We start from the raw sequence: 12,130 nt of genomic DNA, 5'->3' as shown, positions 1-12,130 counted from the left end.
ACGGAGTCCTCTAAGCTACGCCATGTAGCTATGCACTTTCAAAAGTCCGCCAGACAATGGTGGTCTAGCCTACGAGCCAACGGTGAAGCTCCACGAACATGGAAGGCTTTAAGAGCTTCCATTATGAAGCAGTTTTTGGCCACCGATGCCAAAGACAAAGTACTCACCGAATTGCGAAGCTTAAAGCTCTCTCCCAATGAATCCATCCACAAATATGTAGACAAGTTTTGGGACCTCCAACTCAAAGCCACTGTCTTCAAAGGGTTGGATTTTGGAGAGCAAAAGCAACAATTTTGTGCGGGCTTAACCGAAGAAATGGCGGAGTATGTCAACTCCCAAAGGCCACGTACCATATCGGCGGTAATACACCATACTATGGTGGCCTCGCGAATCAATTTCCAAACGGGGGGTAAAAGAAATAATAAACCCCCGGAAAACAAGGGTTCCAATGAGCCTAAGGGGAAGGACAATGTCCAAAAGTCTCCTAAGGGCAATTCCAACAAAGCTAAAGAGAAGGGAGTTTACAAAGGAAAGAATAAACTCTCTCCTGAAGAGCTTGAGCGTTATCGTAAAGATAACCGGTGTTTCAAGTGCGGCGAACAAGGGCATGCGTACCGCGCTTGTCCCCAAAAGAACAACCGCCAAGATCCTCCTAGAGCTTCTTTGGTTGAAATCCAAGAGGAGGAGATTCACCAAACTCACCACAAAGGATCTCCTCTATGCCATGCTTGGGGAAAGGTAAGAGAACATGATGCTTTTATTCTCTTTGACCCTGGTTCTACTCACAATTTCATATCTATGGAGTTAGCCACCAAGCTAGGCATACAATCCTACGAGATGGGAGATATCCTACCCGCAGACAGTGCCTTCAAGGGGCAAGAAGCTTCAGTTACTCCCTTAATCGGGAAATTGAGGCTTCATGTCCAAGGCTATGTGGACAAAGAGGACTTCTTTATCTCTCCTCTCAAGCATGAGGATGTAATCCTAGGGGCACCATGGTTTGACCGCCTGGCTGCCCATGTTAAATTTCCTGAAAGGAGAATCTCCTTTAAGTTCAGGGAAAAGGACATGTATATAGATGCTAAGGAGATGGGTAACACCATTCCCATTGTACATACACCAGCTTTCAACAAGTCAATAAAGAGCTCTATTTCCGTGTACATGATTTTTGTTAAAGATTTTCAAAATGAACCTAATGCTTTAACAAAAGAAAATAAAAGCAACCAAAAGGAATTAGAGTTATCTAATTTTCTCAAGGGGTTTCAAGATGTTTTTATTGACGACATCCCTTGTGAGCTACCTCCTAAACGAGGTAATGACGACCATGCAATTGAACTTCTTCCAGGAAGTTCACCGCCTAACAAACCTCCTTATAGAGTTTCTCAAGCTCAACAAGAGGAGATTATGCGGCAAGTGCATGACTTAGTTGAGAAGGGCATGGTTAGGCCTAGCTCATCTCCATTTTGCTCACCTGTGCTATTAGTGCAAAAGAAAGACGACACATATCGTATGTGTGTCGACTATAGAGCACTAAATAGGATCACTATCAAGAATAGGTTTCCCGTTCCACGGGTAGAAGACCTATTTGATAAGCTACAAGGATCGACCTACTTCAGTAGGATTGACCTAAAAAGTGGCTATCATCAAATAAGGATAGTTGATCAAGACATTGTAAAGACCGCATTTCGTACTACATTTGGTCTTTACGAATACATTGTCATGCCTTTTGGCTTGACTAATGCACCAGCCACATTCAACCGCTTGATGGAGAAGCTGTTCAGGCCTCATCGAACCTTCACTGGAGTGTTCTTTGATGATATTATCATCTACTCTAATTCATTGGAGGAACACAAGCAACACCTCCAGGTAATATTTCAAGTTTTAAGAGAGAATAAACTTTATGTTAATCGAAAGAAAAGTGAATTTTTCTTGCAAGAGATTCAATATTTAGGTCACATTATCTCTCAAGATGGAATCCAAATGGATCCATCCAAGTTAGAGGTAATAAAAGGATGGCCTAAACCAAGGAATCTTCATGAACTAAGAAGCTTTATAGGTATGTGTGCATACTATAGACGCTTCATAGAAAAGTTCTCACAAATTGCGGGACCATTACATGACCTAACAAAGAAAAATGTTAGGTATACGTGGTCTGCTAAAGAGAACAATGCTTTCGAAAAGCTTAAAGAAAAGCTTATCTCTCAACCTGTGCTTACACTACCGGATCTCTCAAAACCATTTGAGGTCCAATGTGATGCTTGTGGTGATTGCCTTGGGGCTGTTTTGCTCCAAGAAGGGCACGCCATAGGCTATGAGAGTCGAAGGCTCGACCCTGTTGAGCAAGCTCTAGGAATATACGAAAAAGAACTCCTTGCAGTTCTACATGCCTTAGACTCATGGAAGCACTATTTATTGGGGACTCCTTTCATTCTGCGAACGGATCACCAAAGTCTTAAGTACTTCATGACGCAGACCAAGCTTTCCGACAAACAAATGAGGTGGGCAAATTTCCTTTCGCAATTTCATTTTCATATTGCTCACATTGCTGGCAAGCATAATCAAGTAGCCGATGCACTCTCAAGACGACCGAGAGTGAATGCGGTTTCCATAGCAACTCATAATGATCTATCTTCAATGATAGATGAGTATGCTATTGATCCCGATTTTAGAGATGTGATTTCAGCCCTTGCATTAGGGAAGAAAGAAGAACCATTTACTTTACAAGATGGTTATCTTCTCTATGGCAATAGACTATGCGTTACTAACTCACTACGTGAGAAAGTAATGTATGAATCTCATGCTCCCCCATATGCGGGGCATAGAGGGATTCAGTCTACCCTAAAGGGAATTGAAACATATTTCTATTGGCCTACCATGAAAGTGAACATACACGAGTATGTTTCCAAATGTGTGGTATGTCAAAAGACAAAATTTGATAGAGGGAAGCAACTTGGATTGCTTCAACCTTTGCCAATCCCTAATTCACCGTGGGAGAGCATATCCATGGATTTTATCTTTGGATTGCCTAAGTCTATCCATGGGAATACGGGAATATGGACGATAGTAGACAGGTTGAGTAAACAAGCTCATTTTATACCTGTCAAAAAGACTATCAAAGCCCATCAAATGGCAACCCTCTTCATTTCACAAATTTTCAAGTACCATGGCTTGCCAATGTCCATAGTGTCGGACAGAGATCCTAGAATGACCAGTAATTTCTGGAAGGGTCTCTTTGAGAATTTAGGAACAAGGCTAAATTTCTCTTCGGCCTATCATCCACAAACTGATGGCCAAAGTGAAATAGCTAACCTAACCATTCTCGATCTACTAAAAGCCTATGTAACGGAAGTAGATCAAAGATCCCAATGGGAGAAGTACTTACCCTTAGTAGAGTATGCTTACAATAACACTATACATACTTCCACGGGAAAAGCACCTTTCGAGGTAATTGAGGGAAGATCAAAAAGTCCCTTGCTACTTAAGGTACATGGGAAGATCTTCGCTGCAGATGAGTATAGCCGAGACCTACAAGAATCTTTCCAAAAGATTAAGGATGCTATCTCTATCTCACAGCAAAGGCAAAAGGCTGCTGCTGACAAGCACAAAAGAGCCCAAGCCTTTAAAGAAAACGATTGGGTCTTGTTAAAGTTTCCCAAAGCTCGATTAAGGCACACGACAGGCAAGAATCCTACGGGCCACCAAAAGTACTATGCTAAACTAGCAAAAAGGTACTATGGTCCCTTCCAGATTCTTAGGCCAATCAATGAGATGGCCTATCAACTTAAGTTGCCCAATCATTGGCTCATACACAATGCTTTTCACGTGAGCCTCTTAAAGCCTTACAAAGGAGAGCCACCTCAAGAACCAACTATTGAAGACCCACCGGAGATCGAGGACCACGAGGAGGTGCTGCAGCCCGAGTCCATTCTCCGACATGAAGACAAGGTATTGAGAGGCGGTAAGACTATCAGACGATATCTTATTAAGTTTAAGAATTATCCTTTTGAAGATGCTAGATGGATGCAAGGCATACAATTAAAGGATAACCTAAACCTTGTCAATGCTTACAATGTTTCCCAAGAGTAAGCAAATGTACAAAATGATAAAAATGAACAAAAATTTTTGTCTTATAAGACTCTCTTTTTCTTTATTTGTGCACAAAAATGAAGTAGTATGCATGCTTAAGATCAAGTTTGTGGGGACGACGTCTCCCAAACACCAAAGTAGAGCTTGTCACTCTACTATGGAAAACTGATAGGACTAATGTGCAGACATGCTTGCGGCAGCCTCAGGCTCTCAAGCGCCAAATGGACTAGTCATCCATTATGGAATGATGTCGTAGGGTAACATAGGGATCCTCTACCCGCTAAAGAAAAGGACTCATACATATGCTTTATCTTCTCTACACCATAGTCGAGGACGACTATGATTTCAAGAGAGAGGTAATGTCATAATAATCAATATCTAATTCTCCTAAATGATTTTCTCATATTAAACTGATCATTTAATGTGGGGAAGTGCCAAGGGAGAAAAAGCTAGAATATTGGTTAAGCTAGCAGACCGGCCACAGTAGGGATCCAAAGGAGGGAAAATAGGGATCCAAAGGGGGGGCCATCTGCAAAAGAGCCATGTGAAACAATGGGCCAAAAAGACCCTAAGGTTCAGCCCATTAAGACTTCCAAAATGCTAAGGTTCCAAAATTCAAAGGTTGTGTCCAAAGGTCAACCCTAGGGAAAATTGGATGCTTAGTGTGTGCCCTAAAAAGTCTTTGCACATCCCTACATGGGAGGGGGCGAGCCCCAAAGCTAGGGGATGAGAGAGAAAGCCACACACACACACACAGGCTCTCTTTACACAAAGGGAATGAGGGACACATGTCAGCTCCCTAGGCCAGATGCCCACAAGGTGTGCCCAATTCCTATTGGAAGACCCTTGAAGTGGACCAATGAGAATTAAGCTAGAGTAAATCTAGTTTAATTAATTTAAAAACATTTAATAAAAGAAACCAATGAGAATTAAGTCTCCTAGAAGACTATTGGGCAGTCTCCCAAGGGGTCCAATGAGCATTCAAGAGCCCCATGGCTTGCCTGATTCCTATTGGCCAGGAGGCAAAGGGGTCCAATGAGAGTTTAGTTTAATTATTTAATTACCTAAAGCTCTCACAAAAGGGGAAAGGGGGACACATGTCTAAAGGCTATCACTTATGCTGCTTAATTCCTATTGGCTTGACCCGGGGAGGTCCAATGAGGCAAAGGCCAGACTTATTTAGCAGCTAGGGCTCGCCCAAGAGAGAGAGGGGGCTGATTTTTGCTTGGCATTGACACACACACTCTCACACTTGACCATGTGTGAAGGGAAACCACTCTATCTCCTCCCAAGCTTTAATGGAGAGCTCATCACCTACTCCAAGCTTGTGAGATAGAAGCCTACATCAACACTCTCTTGGCATGTGGATGCAAATCCAACCAAGAGCCAAGCTTCAATGCATGCTCATCTTCTCTACCAAGCTAATTACTAAGCTAAGCTATGCTAATATGAGTGATTATGTGAGGAGATGTACTTCTTTCTCGTAAGTTACTTCTTTTTCCTCTCAATCTACTCTCATACCCTGCTAGCTCTCACCATCTTCGAAGGTGTGTGAGGTCTTGGGTCTGAGAACGGGGATAATTCAAGTTGTGTTTGATTAAGTGTTTTGCTTGGTGTATGAAGCTTCCATCTTCATTGCACTAGCTAGTCTTGAAGGAACACAAAGAATTGTATTGTACAATGTCTCTCTTGATGGGAGAAACCATAATACAAAGCCTTTTGGAGGGGGGACCGGCTCCATGCAAATCCGGTCCTCAACTGTTGTCAATAGCTTAATTGCTCTCTTTTGAAAGTATTGTCGATGCTATCTAACTAGGTGTTATGCTTTTTGTTGCTCTCTCCACCCAAGCACTCTTGTAATTCTCATTAGGAATCAACTCTAATGGAATGCCCACTATGTTCATGCTAAATTCCGCTACACATAAGATTTTAGGCCATTAAATGTTACAGTAGGAGCTTTGCCAACACTGAGAAATAATGTAAAAACCCTTCAACTTTCACATTTAAAAGCTCACAAACTATTAATGAAATGTGCAAACTGAACTACAACTACACACATAGATGCAACCAATGAAAATGTTAACTGCTCCCCAGCGCAATGCCGTACCAGCACTGCTTTGGCATTACCTATTTGCACTTGTCCGACCATTTGGTCCAACATAAACAATTTAAAAATACTTTAATTGACTTATCCTAAGGCCGTAAAATAATTCACGCCTTAGGATTATTGTTCTAAGGACCCAATCTCATTCTTATGCTTGCACTAGAGCGCGTAATTTTCTGAGCCTGAAATCTGAGGCTACTATCTACCGCTTCATTGAAGACCCGATTTCCCAATCACTAGGGCTTCAGGGTATTTTTTGCTAGGGTCTCCCTAAGGTGCTCTGGCCCGAACTTGGGCGCACTTGAGGCCCCAGAATTGCTAGATCTATTCTAATGTGCACACAACTAATTAGATAATTCTTTCTCGTAAATACATTAATTATTTACAAACTCTGACATAGTTACACCTTCAGCTAAGACGAAGTGTCCCAAGAAATTTATCTCGGATAAGAAAAAACTCACTCTTTTTCGCATTTATGACCAATTTATGCTTCCGCAGTGCCTGGAAAACCTACAATAGGTGGTGTCTGTGTTCTGCTTCATTCTTGAAGGAGAAGATAATGTCATCAAAGAAAGTGCCCACAAACGATCGGTACTCTCTGAAAATCCCATCCATCATGCGGTTGAATGTAGCCGAAGCATTCATATGGCCAAATGGCATCACTAGATATTTATACAAACTCAAAAGTTGTCCTGAAAGCTGTCTTGTAGGCGTCTCCACGAGCAATTTGGATCTGATGATAACCACTCGTCGAATCAATTTGGCTAAAGCAAGTAAAATCCTTAAGTCTGTTGAGTTTATCATCGATAATCTGTTCTGGTTCATTATTTCTTTATTTTGGGCTCGGCTATCTCTGTAAGGTGGTCGGTTCGGTGATGTACTACCAAGAATCAAATCAATTGTGTGATCTTAAGGAGATGAAGGGGATAACTCGCTTGGTAAGCCCTCAGAGAAACGCTCAACTTGAGCTTGCAAAAAATCTTGTCGTTCTTTTTTCGAGATCTTCCAATTTTACATTAAGTACAATCTCTTTGCCCTTCTCATTCTTCAAGATGTCCTTCCTTAAGGCACTGTTATTGGGGAACCAAGGGATTCCTCGGAGAACGTCACACCCTTCCAAAGGCATGATGTAAAAGTCCTCGTGCCCTAAATACCCCGGACAATGCAAACGTAGTTTGCCAATGATAGGTGTAGTGGTAACACGTCCAAGTGCCTCTAGAACAGCCTCGGCCAGTGGCCCCATTTCCTCGGGCGCAATTCCAAGTCAAGCCGCCAATTCGATCGAAATGAAGTGGGCCTTGGCTTCTCCATCAAAGAAGATAAGGACTTCCTGGTTTGGCACTTTGCCCCATGCTTTGCAAAGTTCAGTACTTTTGTTCAGTTGGTCAAGGTTTGCGGTCCCCACAAAATCTGGTACTTGTCCTGCTTTCGTCTTTTCTTTTCTTCCACGCTCAACTGCTGCTCTATAACTCTCTGGCTTATCTTCTGGCGGTCCTCTGGTTCATCAAGAGTTCTATCCAACTCTTTCTGCGCGTACATGTTCCACTTTTTTTTCACTCGTTTGTCTTTTCAATAGGCCATCTAGAGTAAATCTCATCAATCGGGTAATTCTTCAGGTATTTCGCCAGTCTCGGGTCTTTGGAGTACTGGATCAATCTTCACACACATGTAACAACCTACAGTTGACGTTTGTACTCCGCTCTGACAAACTTTTCCGCCAAGAATTTGTTCAAATCTTCATTCTTTTCTTCATTTCCCGGATTTCAACTTTTCTTTGTCTGCCCTCGGAGAGATGTTATCTCTATCAGATTCTCCACAAAACCCATGTGTGATATGGGGTTCTTTATGGCTTATGCCATGTAAGACAAAACGATGAAGACGGGAGCGCGCCCAATCCGTGATGAAGTAAGGGTGGGCGAGGCTAATACGTCCCGGGTCAGACATGAAGATCTCTCACAAGGGTGGGCGAGGCAAATACGTCTGGGGTCAGGACATGAAGATCTCTCACAAAAAACTGCGTGCTACAAAAAGGATCGAATCCTCCATAGAAGAAGAATCTTTCTGAGCTCTGATACCACTGTAACAGGCATTGACACTCCAAGCAAGAAATCAATAGCAATAATAGAGAGTTGAAACTTCAAAATCATTGAACTTTAATAGAGAGAGAGAGAGAGTCGACATGGCCCGGCATAGTTCCGTGCCCAAAGGCATTGGCCTCAAAGTCCTGGCGCCCCTTTGGGTATTTCTTTATCATTAATCATTGCAAAGTACAACTCCCGAGGAACCTCTGCTCTCAAACTGCATCCAGATACCCTACAGAGTGAGGCCCCAAGGGCTCTTATAAACAATACATGGGATGCCCAAAAGCAATCAACTCAAAAGTACTTTCACCCAAAAGCTCTGGTCCCCAAAAGCTAGCGCTAAAGATTCCCAAAAGTAGCCAACGTAATTTGCGAAAATCCGTACAGCCTGCCATGTGGCACCTTCAGCGCAAATTGCGGAAACTCCGTACGGCCTTGCCACGTCAGTGTTTATACGATCTACCACATCAGAATGTCAGCACATTTTACGAAAATCTCTTTCAGGGTTCAAGCATATGTCTCTTAGGGTTTTAACCGGTGCTTCATAAGTTCTTCAAGTTAGTCCGTTCAGTTTCCCTTGTCCACTTGGCCATTTCTCTGTCAGATGGTCATGCCACATCATCACTTCATGACATAACTCCTGTAGAGTCTCTCTGTTCTCCGTCCATGTCAATAAGATCTTGGGTTCTTTATGGCTTATGCCCTTTTAAGATAGAGCGATGAAGACGGCAGCGCGCCCAATGCACGATGGACTAAGGGTGGGAGTGGCTAATAAGTCCAGGGCAAGGACACGAAGATTCTTTGATAAAAATTTGGAAGTGCCATCTTGCTCCGTCTGTTCTTTGATAAGACTGGTGTGCTTTCAGAAAAGCACACACCTGGAGCTCTGATACCTTTGTAATCACTTTCAGTGAGGGATCGGACGGAAAACACAGAGATGAATGCAAACTTCACACTTTAATACTTCAAACACTTGATATCTGAGAGAGAGAGAGAAGAGAGAGAGAGAGAGAGAGAGAGAGAGAGAGAGAGAGAGAGACGAGACGACTAGGCGGAGTTCCGAGCCTAGATGCATTGGCCCCAAAGACTAGCTTCCCTTTCAGTATTTCTTTATTATTGCTTTAAGTTGGTACAACTCCCAATGGAACCAGCTCTTCAAGCTCTGCGTCCAGATGCCTAAAAGAGTGGCCCATGGGGCACTTATAAAGAGCGAAAAATCCATACAATGTGCCACGTGTCACTTCAGCGCAAATTGCTTAAAATCCATGCAACGTGCCATGTCAACAGGTCGACGCAAATTGTGGGATTCCGTACAGTCAACCACGTCATCAACTTGTCACAAGGAGTTACAACCTGATACTAGATCGATTTGCGACCGTCCGGGTGGTTCACGAAAACCAGTTCATTAGACAAAGCAATTTTCAAACTTGGTTCTGCTCTCACGAACACTCAAGACTAAACGATCTTCGTTAGACACATCCATATCTCACACGAAAAAAAAAAAGCAAAAATGCATTTTATGTATTTCTCAAAGATGTAACTTTTATCAAAGACTTGCGCTTTCACTATAAACTATCTTGCAAATACATCTTCGTGCTTCTATGAAGTTCAGGTAAAAGTCCTACTTTGAACTTCTACATCTTTTGCATCTTCTGCAGCTTAAAGAGCGAGAAATGTTGTTTTCTTATAAACTTCACCCCTTCATGTTTGGTGAGGAAGAGCGGGACAAAGGTGACGGCCTCTGCTCGAGGGATTTGAGGATCGAAATTCGAGTCAGCTTGAAGAGATCTGAGATCGAGTCAAGGGATCATCGGGTTGAGAGCTCCGACTCTCAATAATCTCAGTATAGATGAAAACTTCAAATTCCACCGAGCTCGCACATTAAAATGGAGCATGAGATTGTTGCCACCTTCAAGTTGTATGTGTATATGATATTGCAGGCATCCTCATGCAGCCAAGGATTCTACAAGAGTCGAGCCAAATTGGAATAGAGGAGTCCGCAGCTGATCCATGCCTAACTATTCTGACATCTCTCTCTTTTCCTCACCCCCCACTCCGGACAAAAAAAAATCCTAGAATCACCAAACTCAAGGATGCATGGGATTGTATAGAAACTAAACAAAAGCTGACTGGTGACACTGCTATGGAGGTTTCAACCAGATAATGGCATTGTTACACTAAGTTGCTCCTAAAGGGCTCTTGGTTGTAGGGCTTGCCTGAGGCTCATCTCCTACATGTAGGTGTGGGAACTTGAAGCTGGTGGAAGCGCTTCCATAGTGCACACTGGTTCTATAGGTCACAAGCAGGCTCTGAGAAGGATAGTAGCATATCTTATCTATGTCCTAGACCTATCCCAGGCTGTTGCATTCCCTGTTAATAGAAACCAGTTAGCCTCCATCATAAAATTATACTTGAACAGCAGCTTCCAGAAAAACCAAAGAGAACATGAGTCCAACCTAATAACAAGTCATGCAGCAACGTTACCGTAGATATTGTTGTGCTTTGGTGCGTGTGTGTTTTTTTGTGTGTGTGTGTGTGTGTGTGTGTGTGTGTGTGTGTGTGTTTTTTTGTTTGTTGTGGGGGGCGCCGCGCGCGGGGGGGGGGGGGGGGGGGGGGGGGGGGGGAAAGTAGCTTGCCTGCCAGCTCCAGTGATGAGGGCAGTCTTGCCAAGTAGCTTCCCTGGGCCATAGTGGCTGTGCAAACCTGCCATGTAGGAAGGAGAAGAGGGGACCTCTTGACCAACATTGTCATGGGCAGGAGGAGTTTGTGTGCTAAAAAAAGCTACAGAATTATACATCGTACAGAAAGATGCAAAATGGCATACGATGAACTTGGGGCTCCTTCTGGTTAAAGAGGGAAGAAGGCCGCCTCGCATGGCCGCAACAAGGAGGGGCTTAATTTTGCCCTCCGCTCTCATGCTGCTGTATGATCGAGTGACAAAGAGACTACAGTCCTTGCAATGCTCGGTTCCCATGGCTTTTCCATCGGGGCAACCCCATTTCAAGAAGCTGTGTCACTGTACAGACGGTGGTCCATTATCTTTCCAGCTTGATCATTCAGGTGCTGCCTTGCTTGCCATAGCTAGCGCTCTCTCGCGCTGTCTGTCTCTCTCTTTCCCCTTTCCTGCGTTGTTGGATGTGCACGACTTCTTTGAGCTGATCTTTAGGGGAACTCACTCTAAACGCTCCCACTGTCTCAGTCGTACACGTCGTCATTTTTCTTTATCTTATCTCATGCAAACTCGTGGTAAACTTAGGGTAAAACCCCCAATAAAAAATCGGGTCCATCTAGAAGGACCCAGCAACCCCCAATTCAAGTAAACAAAAGCCCCAAATCAGGGACAACGAAGCTTGAGTGTTGTTGTGGCTACGGCAAGCGAGATTACATCTTCGCCCTTGGATCTTGGATTCCATCCTTGCTGGCACGTCGGCTACTTACTTCCCTCGGGGGTGTCTCCTTATTTGACCCTGATTTTGTTACACTGCAAAGTTTTCGTCACGTCGTTCGTCACCTCTGCATCGCCGCTCAAGTTGCGGCTTTTACGGGTGGTAGATGCTTCATCGAAGCATGTTACTTTGTTTTTTAGTTGGTACCATCTTTAGTACGTTATGATTGTAATGTCCAAACTTCAATCCATATATCTCGCAAAAGAACCATAAGAAGAGCTAGAATTTATAAACTCATGATCCGGAACATTTGTAATATGTTCTCTTTTAGATGTTGTTCTTTTTTTAAAGTTTGAACAAAGAAAACATGCAAGTCTCCTTGCATGAGAAGTTTGCACATTCCTCCCCAATTTTTATAATGTGTAAGAACGTGCATTCCTACGGTAACGTGCAATTTTCAGTGTGTTCGTTTC

At 43.2% G+C, this 12,130-nt stretch overlaps 1 protein-coding gene across 2 annotated transcripts in view; it reads right to left on the bottom strand.

The window, feature by feature from the left end:
* Window positions 1–11,441, bottom strand: part of LOC147455748 (uncharacterized) — a 46,998-nt gene extending 35,557 nt beyond the window's left edge. The window contains exon 1 of one of the 2 annotated variants that reach the window (XM_086514430.1): window positions 10,908–11,441. In XM_086514430.1, coding sequence (XP_086370556.1) covers window positions 10,908–11,245 — 338 coding nt within the window. In that variant the 5' untranslated portion in view covers window positions 11,246–11,441. The remainder of the gene's footprint in view (window positions 1–10,907) is intronic. The other variant, XM_086514432.1, reaches the window with a different exon arrangement.
* Between the last annotated feature and the right edge of the window lie 689 nt (window positions 11,442–12,130).

The sequence above is a fragment of the Adiantum capillus-veneris genome, chromosome 6, assembly GCF_014529385.1.
Source record: "Adiantum capillus-veneris isolate H3 chromosome 6, ASM1452938v2, whole genome shotgun sequence".
Classification (NCBI taxonomy): Eukaryota; Viridiplantae; Streptophyta; class Polypodiopsida; order Polypodiales; family Pteridaceae; genus Adiantum; species Adiantum capillus-veneris.
This window is presented reverse-complemented; position numbering and strand designations above follow the sequence as displayed.